Here is a 17,775-nt window from a genome sequence, read left to right as displayed (position 1 = left end):
CTAGGAAAAGCAATGCATCAGGAATACATAGTGTATTCCCTATCTGTGGGCACCTCTCTACCCTACACATGCACAGAGAGAGAGACTCTTTAGTGCATACACGTAAAGCTTAATATTGACTAGTAGGACTTTAAAATCTGCTGGAGTCACTATCTTTAAAGAGAAGGCAAATACGTGTGACACTGTAAGCCAAGCATCGCCAGCCAACTTGTTCTTTTACAGTATCAAGAGAGAAAATCTGTGTGGGAGGAAGTTGCATTCTAGAAACTATGTCCAGGCAGGAGAGAGTGTAAAATGAAAATCAGGAAACAAAAGAGATGGATATGGAATGGAAATTGGGACTGTTTAGAACATAAGAGAAGGCATATATAAGAGTGGAATCAGAACAGCAGGGCAAATTGGTCGCTCTTACATAAGGCGGTGACCATTTCACACAGGGTTCCCTTCTTGGCTCCCTGTGTGCGTTGGTGGGGCATTCAAAGTGTGCCCTGCCCAGTTATACCCCGTCTTGCTCTGCTCCGCCCCCGTTCTGCCATCATCCAGGTCCAAAAGGACCTGTGCGTCAGCTATCGTGCATCAATTGGACAAGCCTAGAATGTTCACCACCTGTATCTAAGTTATAATATATAGGACTAATAGGCTTCTTTTTTTCCACTCATCTCCCGGTGTATTAGAAAGTTATGGTCTAGAGACATCAACACAGAGGTCTTAAAACTCCCTGCTAGGGTTTTCATTTATCATTGTGATCAGTGCTTGAAAGATACAGAATTAATGGGCAGTTCAGAGTGGTGTGTTACTCACATTTGTCACATTGCGTTCAGGCTTCAACCCAGTATCCGGTATCCTTGTTCCTCTCCAGGTCCATCACCCCAAGCTGAAATGGGTAGTTAATCAACAAATACACGACTTCTAAGTGCTTGTTCTTAAGTTTAAAATTATAATGCTGATCTTTAACTTTTCCCTTGAAAATGTGCATCTGTCAAACAAGGAGATTTAAATAAAAGGCGATTTAAAACAAAGCTGTATGACTAATTTGTGAGTTTTGCTAAAGGAATAAAATGTATATTTGAACTGAACTAATCTCCCTTCATGCACATTGTTACCTCTTGGGCCTAAAAACCAGTTTCCTGGGTGTTGATTGATGGCTCTCTAATCTCACTGCCCAACCCTCACATTAATCCATACCCCTGTCATTTGCATTTAGCCCTCCATAGCATCCTGTCTTGTTCCCAAGCACCCTCCTATACAAGGCATATCTACACCTATCTGCATATTATAGCCACAATTTTTTTGTGAATGAACACTTTATATTCATTCAGATCGGCATTTGTTGGGTCTTGCTAATTTCCCCCAAATAGGCACAGCAATACTGATACTAATTGTGTCCATCGCAAGAGCTGTACAATCATCTCCAGTAAATCCCCAGAATGAATCTTCCATGAACACATGTGTAAAATACAGATCTCTTCAGGTTATCCATAGATTGTCCTTGAGTGAAGTCCACTTATCACCCTGGGTTTCATAGAACCCTTCTAGTATGGTTCAAAATTAGAAAAAAAAAAGTTTTTATAATGGAATGCCACTGGCTTCTGCTTCGCAAGTGTCCTGACTAATCCTAGAGAAAAACAACAAGCATGGCTGAGAAGCAAGGAGATCCAGCTAAGCTGAAGGAGAGGTCTTGCTCCTACAGGGACCAGTTGCATAGCAGCAGCCTTGAAAAGAGAGGCATGGAACAAAATACATCTTCCCAGCAAAAAGACTGCACTGGTGGAGCAGTCTCCTAGGCAGAGGACCGAACAGAGTAGAGACTGAGAGGGCCCAGTTACAAGAAAGAGACTTTCTGGCAAGTGTTAGCCCTAACATAAAGGGTGATATTGTTAAGGACAGGGCTGAATGGGAGGAAAATTAAATGTTAATTAACTCAAGGGTAGATTTGCTTTATCTGAGATACTGGTGTAGAATAAACTGAACGGATGATGCTAATTTTTAATGTATTGGTGTATTATACTGAAGATAGGAATTTTAATTATGATGGATTTTATGGATACCGTAAATTCACATTATATTCTATTAAAGAGATAAGGCTGTCTATATGGAGAAGATGAGAGATTTTATTTTTTTTGCAAAGGCCTTTGGTTATGTGCAATAAAGTTCATTCACAAGATTAATATATGCTTATGGAAAATCTGAATATTTAAAAAATGAAGAAGCAGGTTTATATTAGCTGTGGATGGTTTCATTCCTTACTGCACCACTCAGAATAATTATGGAGATTTATTCTTTTCACATAAGAAGGGAGAGAACTGCTGAACAATCTGAGGCTCCTGAGACTGAAACTGAGGCAAAGCATGACTGCAGAATCCAGCTGCTCAGCTATCTATTGCTAAGCAAGACTGCTTTGCGACTGCCAGCTCACCTTGACATGCTGTCATTTCTTTCCGTTTTTCTCCGGTAGCTTTGTGCAGAAAGGCAGCATCCTGGCTCAGCAAAGAGTTCGGAACTCACTTAAAAAGAAAGCAAAATGAGCTTTTAGTTCTCTGGAAGCATCCTTCGCGGATGCATTGACAAAACTCGGGCATGAGAGAGCATGAAGTTAGTTATGACAAAGCATGGCTGGTTTTCTTTCAGCAGTGGCCACCGTGCTCAGGGAAGGACCCATTTTGGGGGCGAGGAAAACCTTGAGGTGTCTAGAAATGTCTGAAATAAGGCCCTTAGCTGTTCACTGTGAGGTAACTGTTTGAAACTGGCTGGCCTGAATGTGTTTTGCTGCCTGAGGTGGGGCAGCACATAGTAGTAGTAGTAGTAGTAGTAGTAGTAATAATAATAATAATAATAATAATAATAATAATAATAATAATAATAATAATTTATTTATACCCCTCCCATCCGGCTCAGTTTCCCCAGCCACTCTGGGCGGCTTCCAATCAAGTGTTAAAAACAATACAGCATTAAATATTAAAAACTTCCCTAAACAGGGCTGCCTTCAGATGTCTTTGAAAGATAAGATAGCTGCTTATTTCCTTGACATCTGGTGGGAGGGCGTTCCACAGGGCAGGCGCCACTACCAAGAAGGCCCTGTGTCTGGTTCCCTGTAACCTCAATTCTCGCAATGAGGGAACCGCCAGAAGGCCCTCGGTGCTGGACCTCAGTGTCCGGGCTGAACGATGGGGGTGGAGACACTCCTTCAGGTTTCCTGGGCTGAGGCCGTTTAGGGCTTTAAAGGTCAGCAACAACACTTTGAATTCTGCTCGGAAATGTACTGAGAGCCAATGCAGATCTCTCAGGACCGGTGTTATGTGGTCAGTCACCAGTCTAGCTGCCGCATTCTGGATTAATTGCAGTTTCCGGGTCACCTTCAAAGGTAGCCCCACATAGAGCGCATTGCAGTAGTCCAAGCGGGAGATAACCAGAGCATGCACCACTCTGGCAAGACGGTCTGCAGGCAGATAGGGTCTCAGCCTGCGTACCAGGTGGAGCTGGTAGACAGCCACCCTGGACACAGAATTAACCTGCACCTCCATGGACAGCTGTGAGTCCAAAATGACTCCCAGGCTGCGCACCTGGTCCTCCAGGGGCACAGTTACCCTATTCAGGACAAGGGAGTCCCCCACACCCGCCCGCCCACTGTCCCCCCAAAACAGTACTGTCTTGTCAGGATTCAACCTTAATCTGTTAGCCACCATCCATCTTCCAACCGCCTCCAGGCACTCATAGCATCCATTCACAATAGTGCCAAGAGGCCGGTCAACTTATTTTGGAACTTGAGGCAGAAAATCCCACAAGTGCCTCTCTCCTTCCCTGGCAGTAAAAACATCTGCCTTTTATGGATTGTTTTAATGCTGCTTTTAGAATGTTTCCATATTTTATGGTTTTAATTTGCTTTTCTTGTATGTTGAACGCTACCCAGAGAATGTTAGTTATTGGGCAGCTAATAAAATGCAGTAAATAAACAAAATAATTGCTACCCTTTCTATGTGCAGGATCCTACATTAGTGTGGCAGTCTGCTAAGAAAAAGCCTGTGCGTGAGCAGCTGTTTGCACATAGGTTTTCTCTTTGCAACTACAAGGACATCTAGAACAAATGCAGCCTGCCGCCCAGTACTTATAGTGCCTCTTTCATAAAAGTAGCGTAGTGGAGGCTCTATTTCTTTTGACATTGAATCTGTATCTTTAGGAGGATGAAACTGAAATTATTGGGGAGGGGGGTTAGTAGATATGGAGGGGACTATATTAGCATTGCACTTGATTATGTGCTGCTCTGCTGGTAGTAATAACTTAAAATGAAATAATCTGCTAGGTTGACGTTCTGGACTAATCAGACAGTATCTAATCACTTCAGTTTTTCAACACAATGACTCAGTGGGGGGAAGTGGATTTTGCGATGAAAATATAAAACTATGTACTCTTACATTTTGCGCAATGGGCTGGTTTATATTCATATCAATTTCACAGCTGAAAAGACATTGTAAACGAGAGGGGCAATTAAAAATATATTTATGAGCTGTGCATGCAAATACAGATAGTCCCTGTATAATCTTTATTTACCAGATTCTGCTGGAGGGCATTCCTGATAGGGATGATGCCTCTTTCTGCAAGGATCAGGCCATGTCCTCTGAAGTCTTCGGCCTTCTTTCCAGGGGGAGAAGTCATCCCTTTTTCCAGACCAACCCTGCGTGCTGTCGGTGACAGCTGGGTCTTTCTTCTCTGAAAAAAACAAAACAAAACTCATCTGTAGCGTTTCCAGTGTTTGTTCTGTGTCACTTTGTGAGATTGGTGACCTTGTTCCTTTCCAGTTTGGCCACACCGGGCCTCAGGGGTGCTACAACTAAAATGTAGAATGGAAGGCAAGTGATGATGGGAGGCTTGCCAAATTTTGGCATCACACAGGGTGCCAATGAAATTTGAGACCCCACAGTGACTTGCCCTAAGGCGGAGCCATGCCCTATATCCATGGTCTGACGGGCCCAGATAACCTGATCCCGCTGTCTCTCCCATCTCTCATGTGGTCAGTGAAGGAATGAGTCCCCTATTTTCTGTGGTTTATACTAGAGGAAATCCCACAAGTTCATGTGCTGGACTAAGGTGTTTATTCCCATTGGATAAGGTCTTTTGGCAGAACGGTCTTCTGCCAAAAGATCACACACGGGAAAGTACAAAGTGAGCAGGGCCAGAAATCCCCATGGGGGCAAGTCTGTGGCGGACCAGAGTCTGCAAGATATCTGCAAAATTTACCCATGCTTGCAGATATTTACATAAATGCAATGTTCAAACTATAGTGAGAACAGAGGGGGCATGACTCATATCTTTTGTGGTCAGTCACATTACCTGCAGTTATTAGAAGGCTTCAAGGCACCCATGATTCTAAAATTGAGGTGAGTTGGGGATTCGGCTTGTGGATTTCATTAAGGGCATCGCCCACCTCCCCCCTCACCATTTCAGCACTGCATAAATATACTTGCTTCCTTTCACAAGCTTTTAGGAATTGTGCCAGGTTCTTTGCCAGATCATTGTTTTCTCATTTCATCTCATTTCTTTTCAACTTTTAAAGAAGTTTCATCTCTCCCCTTTGTCAGTCACTGAGCTTTAGTACCTTAAACTCTCATCCCACTTTTCTCTTCTGTTATTGCTTTATACTCTACCGGTTACAACATTCAAAATTCATTTCCTTAATAAATACATTGCAATATGTTGCATCTGACAAGCCTCTGAGTTTATTATAAGACCAAAATAGCCAAGCACATTACAATAATTGCATATATCATTTCCATATTTCCAATGCTAATTTTGTATGAATGTTTCACTGTGGATTTCAGTCAAAAAAGTTTCAGCTCAGCCGGGGCATTTTGCTAGGTATTTAAAAGGTTATGGGTACAGAAAACTAATTTAAATAATTTTGCATATTGTTAATTAGATAATTATATGCAAATTTTGCCCAGCAGGGGAAAACCCTGGTTCTTGCTGTCAGGGATTTTCTGGGTTCACTACACTGTATGTAGATGGGACTCTCTGCCCTACCTACAATTCGTTGCTAAAAGCTTTTGCTTATCTACATGTTAAAGCCAAAATAAGTGTTCTCCAGCATTCAGAATTACTTCTGCCCCCCCCATCATACCCACATTCTCCTTCTCCATCCCATCCAGTTCATGTCATATGCACCTAAACCCCTTGTCAATTACAGTATAGTGCTGTCCACACTTGATATCCAGCAACCACAAATCAGCATAAACCACACTTTAACTGATTCCCACCCAAATCGTCCCCAAACAGATTCTTTGCTTAATGCACACCTCACCTCCACACAGACCCAAATCAACCTTCAATAAGGTTATTTCGAATTATCTATCCAGTCAAAATTATATAACCTGAACCCTGCTGTTTGAAAGTCCAGGTTTACTATAAATGTTGCACAGAGGTCAAAAGTGAGTTTATAGAAATATAAACAGTTATACAATCACCTGGAAGGAAGCCGCAGCAGGAACGCAGTAGGTCTGTGTAGGGCAAGCATGCGATTGTGCTGTTATCAACTTTTATTCCTGTAGATCAGCCAGTAATTCAGGTAAAGGCAGTTTCTCATAATTCCAAGGATGAGAAACTATGAGATGAAATTGTTTAATATACACTTTACTGCTACTTCTCCCTTTGACCTGCAATACTCTATTGAGAGATTGCTAATACAGTTAGTCTGTGAAGAATGGAGTGCAAAAGCTTGGTAACAAAAACATTGTTTTCAGAAGCTCTTATTGTAATTTTTTCTAAAACATTTGCTGATTGACTGTGCTTAACTTCTGACACTGATGATTGGTGAAACCGATATTCATATTTATTTAAACTAGAGCAGCCAAGCCCCATGGCCCTCTTCATTCATTTTCATGATAGTGCTTTTGAAAAATCATTCCCATGAAAGCAGGTGCAGGAAAAACATTCCAGCACAGTTGATCTTTGTGCAAATGATTCAGTTTCTTACTTCCTTTCCCATTCAGATAACTAGTCATAAAATGGTACTACTGGTATTCCAAGACCATATCTGTCTACCATTCTTGGGAGAAGTTGCAAAACATAGAAGACAGACAAAGGTTTTGAAGATAGTTGGAAGTCGGAAAGAGGTGCTGCTTCGCATGATATATATACATGATTCCTTGGCTCCCCTCTTGCCACTGAAGACAAATGTTGCCCATTTCTAAACTGCCTGTAAAACCAGTTTGCTAGAAGCAGCAGTGGAATGAGGGAACACACCATGAGCTTTCAGATCTTAAACTTCTGAAAAAGCTATCATCTCTCTGGGACCTGTCTGCAGCACCAACATGACAGTTGTTCACTTAGTAGTCCATAAAGGTAAAGGGACCCCTGACCGTTAAGTCCAGTCGTGGACGACTCTGGGGTTGCGGCGCTCATTTCGCTTTACTGGCCGAGGGTGCCGGCGTTTGTCTGCAGACAGCTTCCGGGCATGACAAAGCCGCTTCTGGTGAACCAGAGCAGCGCACGGAAACGCCGTTTACCTTCCTGCCAGAGCGGTACCTATTTATCTACTTGCACTTTGATGTGCTTTCGAACTGCTAGGTGGGCAGGAGCAGGGACTGAGCAATGGGAGCTCACCCTGTCATGGGGATTTGAATCACCGACCTTCTGATTGGCAAGCCCTAGGCTCTGTGGTTTAGACCACAGCGCCACCCGCGTCCATGGGCAAATCTGAATTGATGTCTGATTTCTCTCAATTTCTCATTTGCCACTCTTTAAGTTCAGTTTCCCAGTCTATAAGTGCAGTTTTCCACATTTCCACATCAGTTTGCAATTTTAAAAAAAAGTTCTCATGAATACTCGTCAGCATTGTAGTGCAAATTTCTCATTGAAATATAGTTTGCCTAAGATACACAATTTTGCAAAGCAATTTCCCCCAGTATAATGCATTTGGTATGTTGCTGTTTTCACTAATGTACACATTTTTATGCCTACTCTCTCCTTATAAATGCAGTTTCATACACATTATTTGTCTGGAGAACTATGCAAGATTTGGAATCGTGGGGATTTCAAAGGATGGATGTGTTTCAGTTCATGCATTGTTTCAGGAAGTGTTAATTAGGTAGGGCAGAGCTTTCCAAACAGTGTGTCATGACACTGTGTGTCAGATGCAGTGTGTAGGTGTGTCGCATGAATGCTCCCTGCGTTCCTCCCAGGGCAGGAAAGAGGTTAGCTTAACTTTTGACTTGCTAGTAAAACTGAGTTACTGTGTCATAAAATGATGCATGTCTAAAAAGGGGGTCACCAACATGAAAAGTTTGGAAAGCTCTGAGGTAGGGTTTACCTTTAAATATGAACTGATTGAATCTCCCCCCCTCCCATAGTAATAATACTTCACCTTTTCCAAATTCTCTGAGTCTTCTTTTGCTGTTCCAAGTGAAGATCAAGAAGCTGCTCAGCTATTTGTCATCTAATCTGCCTGTCTCATTTTCTTGCTCCTGTCCAGGGGCACTGAGTTTTGCCCGACACTGGGAGGGCTCATCATGTGTGTGGGTGGGTCACATGTGTGACACACATGTGATGTCACACATGTTGAGAGGAGGCTGTGAGGCTCCCCAAGATTGGGGGGGGGGGCTCAGCCCTGTCCTCACATACTTCGGGGGGGGGGGGAGTCCGAGGTGTCCTCAGCCGCATAGGGTTAGTGTCCATGGTCCTGTCCCTGACTCGCCTTTCCTCTAATTACCTCTCCTTTTGGTGGGCTGCATTCTGAAGTTTGGATTATGCCTCCAGCTGCCGTGACGGTGCCATCATTGGGAATTGCTGAGCTTTCCTCCCATTGATATTGAAGGTCACCAGGTTTGGTTAGATCAATATTTAGAAGAACATCACATTCGTTAGTGATGCCTAACGTATGTCATCTGTAAACAATTCAGAAAGACATCATTCAGTTTAAAAGTCAACATGCAGACAGCATTTCACATACTTGGTGCCAGATTTTGAAAACTGTCCCACTGCTTCGGTCGGAGGGGTTGCAAAACTCGTAATGAGCATGAACATGACATGCATTGAATGAATTCCATTCTCTAATTTGAACTCATTCACTGTACAATTCAGCAAATGCTGTCTAGATTCTGTTTATCCAGGTACAACACTCCTATTCATGGCGACTCTTCCAGGAACTCTTAACTGAAAGAAGACAAATGACTTCTCATTAGTGTAATTATTAGCGGGTAGCCTTTGCACAGTCCATTCAAAGCATCTCATGTAACATTTCCTTGGTAATATTGCAGAGTAGCATCATTTTTAAGACTAGAAACTCAGTATATTCAATTTGAAAGGAAGGATTGTTGCTCATTTATACGGATTCCCTTCTGAATAAATGCATTTGGAGGCAGACATAAGGAAACAATCAAGACTCTGTTAACTGCATTATCATATGTTATTATAAATATACTAACGGTGCATTCCTAGCCACAATTTCATTATTTATCAATTTATTTGATTTCTGGGAAATGGTCTTAAGACATCTGAAATCATTTTATGTCTGAAAATTAGGAGTAGTAGCCTTCACCAGTAACTAGAATAGTAGGTATTGAACAAAACAAATAGGCCTGATTTGCATGGTATGGTAAGCCAAACTTAAATGTCACAAGACACTTCTATTTTGCTGCATCAGACCAACATTGCTACCCTTCCAGAAGTCTGTTATTCAAATAGTCTGTTATTCCCATTTCAACCCAATCCAAAAGAACTGTGTGGCGAGTTATGGGTGGGCAAGCAACTCTTCAAAATCATTCTCATTACAACAATTAGCAGTCAGAATCCTGCCATTTCCTTTGTCTGTTTGAAGAACAAAGTAAGCATAGGATCCCCAAAGTAAGCATAGGATTTAGAAAGCCTACGCTTATGTACAGGTGGTGCTGTGGTCTAAACCACAGAGCCTAGGGCTTGCCGATCAGAAGGTCGGCGGTTCGAATCCCCGCAACGGGGTGAGCTCCCGTTGCTTGGTCTCTGCTCCTGCCAACCTAGCAGTTCGAAAGCACGTCAAAGTGCAAGTAGATAAATAGGTACTGCTCCGGCGGGAAGGTAAACGGCATTTCCATGCGCTGCTCTGGTTCACCAGAAGCGGCTTAGTCATGCCCAAAAGCTGTCTGCAGACAAACGCCGGCTCCCTCAGCCAGTAAAGCAAGATGAGCACTGCAACCACAGAGTCATCCGTGACTGGACCTAACGGTCAGGGGTCCCTTTACCTTTACGCTTATGTTCAAGTTGGTTTTTAAGGGTATGCATGCACAGCTTTTGCTAGGTAGCTGCTGGATCCTGTGCTTCTTAGAGGGCAACTTTTCAAGTAACTGTTGTGCCATGCATAAAAGAACATTTACACAGGTGATCGCCAAGTGCCCTTTGCCTTCATTATTCTCTTTAGAATGTTCTCTTTCCTTCCCCCTTAAGCACTTCTGAAGATAAAAAACTTATATATGTAGTCTTCTGCTCTATTTCTTATGTGCCTCTCTTATTGTTTTAGGAAAAGCAGCACTCATAACTTGTTTACTTCTGCTTTGGAAAGCTATAATAGATAAGGAAATTAATAATACTTCCCCAGGGTGACACTACTTGATCACATTTTCTTAGCTTTACCTAGAGACTTTAATCATAAATCTTTGTGTTACTGAAACAAATAATGGGATGAACACAATAGGGATAAGTGTGCACGTTGTGGCATAATTTATTCTTTATTGGCAATTAGCTTTCTTATAATTTGTTGATTTTGCCAATTCACAGACACAGCTGAATGTTTGACCCCAAAATAAGTGGCAGACTGCTGCATAAATGGCATGGGCATGGCCTCATTACTTCATTAGTAGCTGGAGCAACTCATAAACCTTGATTTTTAGGTGATTTAAAGATATGTCCAGAGATGGTAACAATTACATTTTGAATATTGAAATTGCTGAAGTTTGTAATTATCTGATTTGTTAGTATATTTGTCCTGGTCATAATGCTCAGGTATACAGTATTCCGAATCAAGAGTAATTTCTCCCAGAAGTTCTTATTTGGCTTGGAATCTGAAATATGCCCTGTCACTATTCAGCAGGCATTGTGTCCTAAGACAGCAGTTTGGGCACATATTCAGGATTTATTCATGTCAATCTCTTACAGTTGTTAGACCACTCATTGATTGCTATGAGACTACACGAACTATGAAGCCAGCTGTCATGTAATGTTAACCTCATTCATGCTTAAACGCAAGTAAACTTAAATTACTGTGAACTGTGTAACTACATTACTTGACGAAGCACCCTTTTGTCTGGTGAACATCTTCATTGTTTCATTCTTAGGTTTTGTGAAATTATAAGCTCCCATCATCCAGCTCTAAAGTCCTTTCTTGTCCAAAGGGGTGTTTCTTTTGGGTTTGAATTTCAGGTTGTGCACTACCACGGCTGGTAGGTGCAAGACAGGTGAAAACATACCATAATTCCCAGAGATGAATGCAATTATGTGTATGTTACGGCACCATCAGCACATGTCAGGGCTGGTTCAGCTGCAAGTCCGCACAGAAACTCAGTAAAGTTGACCCTTTATTCAAGGAAACAGAATACAAACAGAGAACCTGTAAATGCAAAAAAAAAAAAAAAAAAAAAAGCAAGAAAAATATTGTTCTTCCCTTTTCTGTCCATTATTAACTTGCTAACTTGTAGCAAAACTCTGTCCTCATGTGGTCACCTTATTCCATTGTGCTTTGTTTCTTTAAAATAAATGAACTGAGGCTGCAATCCTGAACACACTAGCTAGGGAGTAAGGCCCAGCAGGTCCTACTTCTGAGTAAGCATGCTTACGATTGCAATGTCACTCAGTGCCGCATAAATGCAGGCGAAATTTAGAATGCTGCATTAATGCACTAATTAATGAGCTCCGGGAATGGAGCAAATTAAAACTATTTTTCAACGACTGTTTATCTCACGAAGGGGAAACTGCAGTAGATATAAAAGATGATGCTACCTAGGAAAGGCAGCTGGAAACTTGGCAAGCCCACGTTTGGAGGTTTCATTTTTCATTGCTTTTTCTGCAGAGTTTCAATTCTTGCAGAATGAATCAGCCTATAAAGTGTTGGGCAGAAACCTCAGTATTCATTATGTGCTAGGTACATTTACTATTGTTTCTTCATGAGAACAACACTTTTATCATTAAGTTAATGTTAAGGAGGACTCTTTGAGTTTCCCCATTGCAGTTCCAATCAGGAGTGCTTCTAGATTTGAATGGGCTGTCCAAGCAAAGGACCAGTAACTTCAGAATTCTTCTGCAGATTTACCACTGTGAGCCCCCCTGCCCCCCCCCATTTACAACCTCCCACAATATGGAAACACGGTGTTGTTGTAGGACAACGTGGGGAATTTAAAGGGTGGGTGTCATTTAACCACCTAGTAGCACTGGAGGAGAGACGCGGGTGGCGCTGTGGGCTAAACCACAGAGCCTAGGACTTGCCAATCAGAAGGTCGGCGGTTCGAATCCCCGCGACGGGATGAGCTCCCGTTCCCTGCTCCTGTCAACCTAGCAGTTCAAAAGCACATCAAAGTGCAAGTAGATAAATAGGTACCACTCTGGCGGGAAGGTAAACGGCGTTTCCGTGCGCTGCTCTGGTTCTCCAGAAGCGGCTTAGTCATGCTGGCCACATGACCTGGAAGCTGTACACCGGCTCCCTCGGCCAATAAAGCAAGATGAGCGCCGCAACCTCAGAGTCAGCCACGACTGGACCTAATGGTCAGGGGTCCCTTTACCTTTACCTAGCACTGGAGGAACAGGTGTGCAGGGGGAGCGCACCGCCCCTGGCGGCATGATCCCGGTGGGATGCCAGCGCGGCTGCTCCCCCTGTGCTGGGCACCACGCCCCTGCAGGCACCGTACATGCCCCCGGGATGTGTGCCAGCCACGCCCCCACCTGCTCTCCACCCCCGCCGGAGCTTGAAGCCCCACCACTGCCTAGTAGCCACCTGCTGCTAAATCAAAACTAAGCTAGGAAATGCAGGGGGGGAGAGAGAAGATGGACCCAATCAAGTGAAGGCAAGAGCACTCATGGACCCTTAGCAGTTGCCTGAGTATGCTGAGTGCATGATTCCCCAAAAATGCATTGTTTGCTGTAATAAAATAATGCAACTTTCTCTTACCGCTCATTTTCCCTGAATAAGGGATCCTTGCTGTGATCTTGCTACGTGCAGGTGGATCACCCAGCTAAGCTGAGCAGCTGCAATGCAACACTCCGCTGGGTATGCCACGTCTGATTGCAGACAGAGGTCAGAAACATACCTAAAAGAAAAGACAGATCTTCAGGCACCACAGGGCACAGAACATGCTTTGCTGTGTAAAGTCTTGCTGCAAGGAAATAATTTCAGGATGATTGCATGGCAACCACATGGGGTTTTATTTATGTCACTGGTCACGTGCGATGTAAAAACTCATATTCCTCCTCAACAGGAGGGTGAGCTGACTGTAACATCTCACCACGCTGATCACCAGCGTTCATTTGGCTGATAGGGCTGGCTAGGCGTATGTCCATGTACATCCATCTCGAAGTTGCATGCTTTGTGGAAGAGGATGGCCGTCTCATATAGAGTTCCAGGGTATTTGACAGCTGCTAGAAGAGGGGTTGGCAAGGTTTACCTCACCTGGGCCGTTTCACTCCAGCGGAGTTCCCTCTGTGGACCGGATTGCGAGCGAGCGTGCGAGCGATTTCCGGCATCTGTGCAGACATGAATTCCGGCTCCGCAGAAGCAAGTCGCCATGCCAGTTTAGCGCAATGCGCAGGGACTTGCCTAGTGGGTGGCACAGTTCAGGGGCAGCTTGTGGGCCTGTTAAATGACGGCTGTGAGCCACTTGTGGCCCATGAGCCTTAGGTTGCAGACCCCTGTGCAAGTTCATATATTCCTCCTTCTACTTTATAAATTTTATTCCTCCTTCTACTTTATAAATTTCTCACTAGAGAGTTTGACTCATCTGTATGGGTTTTTTAAAGTGATATTTTAAATAATTTTTGATAATGAATTTTAAGTTCATTTATTGTTTCTATTTTGTTACAGAGATCCCAGAAGATCCAGTCATTGCAGAAGAGTATTATAATGATGCATTCGATTCATGCTCAGAAACAAGTGAAGAGGAGGAGGGGGAGGAGGAGGAGGAGGAGGAGGAGGAGGAGGAAGAGATAGAAGTTGAAGAGATGGTCACATCACACACTGTGTGTCAAACAAATCGGCAGGTATACACTTGCTTTTCAGCTGCCCGTTGAACATGGACTGTTAAGATGGCACTAAGTAAACATACAGTGGTACCTTGGTTTAAGAACAGCTTAGTTTATGAACAACTTGGATTCAAGAACTCCAAACCCGAAAGTAGGTGTTTTGGTTTGTGAACTTTGCCTTGGAAGCAGAACATGTTCTGCTTCCTGTCGAGTGTGTTCCATTTGTAAATTGAGTCCCCTGCTGCTATGGGAAAGCATGCCTTGGTTTAAGAATGCTTTGGTTTAAGAACGGACTTCCGGAACGGATTAAGTTCGTAAACCAAGGTACCACTGTTTTGAAAACTCCTCAGTGTAGGCTGCAACATACATATGGTTCCTCACTTTTATTACTGCAACTTGTATTCCCTCCCGCTTCCTAAGCCAAACTTTTCCTTTGATTTCCATGTAGAATGTAAAGGAATTATATAATCACGAGTGGCAGTTAATTGTGTTTTGAACAGGATTGGCTGTGATTCAGTATTTCCAAAAGCATCCAATATAAAATAGAATTTTGAACAATGCAGAGTTAAATTCGGGACTGGCAGTCAGACTGGGACAGAGTGACATTTTGTCAAGCCTTCACGGTTCACATTTTGTCATGTCTTTGTGGTTCACATTTCTGTGACAAGAAAAATTAGGGGAGAAATGGATGTGGTTTTATTGACACCTCTGCCAGAATTTGATTCTACTGTTTGTGCCTGTTAGTTTTCCACCCAGTGCACACACATAAATTTCTCTTGTCATTAATAGATGAAGCAACTACACAATCAGGCGAGAGCTATACAACCCTGGCACATTCACATCTAGCACCTTATCAATAAAACAAGACAGTCTCATCACCTTTCCCTTATGTCAGCGTATTTGATCTTTTCCTTCTTCTAAATCTCCATTCTTCACCATCAAACAAACCCTTGTTTTCAGCTTTGTAAACTGAAAACACTGCAGCCTGGGCCAAAAATGATCACCAGTGATGAGACAGGCTAGATGCTACTATCGGAGGGGGCGGGGATGAAAGTTTTCTCTCCATACAATCACAATTTAGAAGTGGCTGCTTACCCAGAATTGGGTGAAAGGGTGCTGAAACAAAAGTCTCTGGTCTTCCTTGAGATTGCTTACCTTTCTTTCATTCCCTTGGTTCATCCTTTGGAGGCTGAATCTGTTCAAATCTGCCTCTGTGATGGTGGCCCCTGACCCTCACAGTATGTTAAGCACTGGTTTCACCTTGAACTGAATAGACAATGTTAATAGCAGCAGGGCAGAGCAAGGCTTATGGGTGAACATAGAAATAATATTGGTGCAGAAAGACCATATTAACTATCTAGAGCAGCCAAACAATGCTTATCTAACCGCTGAGCAGAATGAATATCCGCTGTGCATATCTAGGAGGCATAGTTCTTCTGTACAAATGGTAAAAAGGTAAAGGGACCCCTGACCATTAGGTCCAGCCGTGGCCGACTCTGGGGTTGCGGCGCTCATCTCGCTTTATTGGCCGAGGGAGCCAGCGTACAGCTTCCGGGTCATGTGGCCAGCATGACTAAGCCGCTTCTGGCGAACCAGAGCAGCGCACGGAAATGCCGTTTACCTTCCCGCCTGAGCGGTACCAATTTATCTACTTGCACTTTGACGCGCTTTCGAACTGCTAGGTTGGCAGGAGCAGGGACCGAGCAATGGGAGCTCACCCCATCACAGGGATTCGAACCACCGACCTTCTGATTGGCAAGTTCTAGGCTCTGTGATTTAACCCACAGCGCCACCCGCGTCCCCTGTACCAATGGACTGGGACTCAAAACAAATTTGTTGGCATAGACCATATTCTCCTTCTCTCTCACAGGACTGGCAAAAGATTTAAAACAGTGGTGTACAGTGATTTCTGATGGTTGTAACATTTGCCTCTTAGCATTTCTCTCTCTCTCTAACAAATACTGCTCATATGGTGATGTTCCCAAGCCCAAGGTCTCTTTGTTTTCCTTCCGACTACAGGATAGTGATGTTGAAGCAATGGTCAGATACATGGAGAACATCCTAAACACCAGCTGTCTAGGTAAGATGGTGTGCCCTCAATTTAGGAACAGTTTGATAACAATACTGAACATTGAATTGATTTTTCTTTCTCTCCACGACACTCAGAAGACCCATAAAAACAAATGGTGCTTCTTCTGTCAAGCTTTACAGACCACACAAAAGTGTCTTTCCTTTGAAAGAAAAGCTCATTTCCAATAACTTCAGCTCCAAAACTAGCATTGGAATCTTTTTGAGTCTGCAAGCTTAACAGAAAGAAGACTGATCACAAGGAATATTTGATTTCAGACTAGTATTATTATGAATTTCTTTTATTTGTTTCATTATTATTATTTTTTTGCTTTTCTATATTTAGTATGTGGTGCACAACAACAAAGTTAAAAATGTGACATTAGAAACCATAAGTAACCATTAAAAAAAAAGAATAATTGGATTCATGGGTAGGAAAAACTTGATTAAAATAAAATTTTACCATTTATCTTTCATCACATTAAGGTCATACTCAATTGATTCCAATGGATATTAGCATATGTTGCCTTGAAAGAAAAAAACATTAAAGTCAATTCATTTGGAATTAATTTGGGATTGGATACGATCCATCACACTCTTTTAATATATCACATTTCCCCATAGACAAGTTTATAACAAGTGTAGATTTAAATGTGCAGGACTTAACTCCTAAATTCCTGCCTATGTTGTTTAGCTGTGTGTTTAGTCACTGTATATTTTTACTAATATTACTGTATACATATTACTTAATGTATTTACTTAATAAATTGACTGCAGTCCATGAAAACGTATGCCATAATAATTGTGTTAATTTTTTAACTCATGATTAGCAAATCTCGTTGCTGCTTTTGCTGCAAGAAACTGGTATAGCTATCCCTCTGGAAGCTGCATGGTTCAGTTTCTCTAGATATGCTGGCAATTGCCTATATTCCATTAGGGATTATTGCTGTGATGTCAATGGCCTTATTAACACATGCTCCACTTTATCCTCATAGATATGTTTATGGACTATGAACCAATACCAGATAAGGGCTCCTTTTATACTGAGTAGAACCTCCTTCTACATGCAATGATGAAACAAAGCTATAGGAAACCTATGGCATCAGATGATCTGCAGTAGGTTTCCAAGGAGCATGTAAACAAACCAACATGCTTGTTGGACCTGTCCCCAGTCTCCACTTGTGTATCCAAAGCTGTGAACACAGCCTTCACTTGTACAACTTGTATGCACAGAGGCATTGTTTAGAACTTTGGTTGAATGTATAAAGGTTGGGGATGGAGCCAACATGGACATTAATCCCACTCTTCCATGCCAATGCAGTCATATCACTAGACAGGATGCCTAAATTAGCTACAAAAAGCTATTTCCTCACTGAAAGTACATGCGTAGGGTTGCCGTATTTCGAAAAGTAAAAACCAGGACCCTCCAAAAGCTGTTTAGCTTTTCCTTTTTTTACAAAAAAACCCACAATTTTTCAATTGACTTGCCTAAGATCCAGGACAAATTGCCACCTTTCAGAAATT

The 17,775-nt window shown here is 42.6% G+C and overlaps 2 protein-coding genes across 11 annotated transcripts in view; one reads left to right on the top strand and one right to left on the bottom strand.

Moving 5' to 3' along the window:
- NEK11 (NIMA related kinase 11) overlaps window positions 1–17,775 on the top strand; it is an 85,291-nt gene that overhangs the window by 51,819 nt on the left and 15,697 nt on the right. For all 6 annotated transcript variants that reach the window (XR_014503349.1, XM_083404926.1, XM_083404925.1 and 3 more), the window contains exons 13-14: window positions 14,027–14,202; window positions 16,204–16,264. Coding sequence is in view for 5 of the 6 variants with exons in the window: in XM_083404926.1 (XP_083261052.1) it covers window positions 14,027–14,202; window positions 16,204–16,264 (237 nt within the window). In the remaining variant the exon portion in view is untranslated. The remainder of the gene's footprint in view (window positions 1–14,026; window positions 14,203–16,203; window positions 16,265–17,775) is intronic.
- Window positions 1–17,775, bottom strand: part of LOC310660469 (uncharacterized protein) — a 34,081-nt gene that overhangs the window by 3,275 nt on the left and 13,031 nt on the right. For 3 of the 5 annotated variants that reach the window (XM_083405267.1, XM_083405268.1, XM_083405269.1), the window contains 7 exons: window positions 16,715–16,778; window positions 15,340–15,450; window positions 13,118–13,256; window positions 8,699–8,873; window positions 4,546–4,704; window positions 2,417–2,504; window positions 802–976 (listed from right to left, as the gene is read on the bottom strand). In XM_083405267.1, the coding sequence (XP_083261393.1) occupies window positions 910–976; window positions 2,417–2,504; window positions 4,546–4,704; window positions 8,699–8,720 (336 nt within the window). In that variant the 5' untranslated portion in view covers window positions 8,721–8,873; window positions 13,118–13,256; window positions 15,340–15,450; window positions 16,715–16,778 and the 3' untranslated portion in view covers window positions 802–909. Of the gene's footprint in view, window positions 1–801; window positions 977–2,416; window positions 2,505–4,409; window positions 4,453–4,545; window positions 4,705–8,698; window positions 8,874–13,117; window positions 13,257–15,279; window positions 15,451–16,714; window positions 16,779–17,775 lie in introns of those variants that run through there. The other 2 variants (XR_014503393.1, XM_083405270.1) reach the window with 2 other exon arrangements.

Source organism: Podarcis tiliguerta (assembly GCF_965153285.1).
Source record: "Podarcis tiliguerta genome assembly, chromosome: 12".
Lineage (NCBI taxonomy): Eukaryota > Metazoa > Chordata > Lepidosauria > Squamata > Lacertidae > Podarcis > Podarcis tiliguerta.
This window is presented reverse-complemented; position numbering and strand designations above follow the sequence as displayed.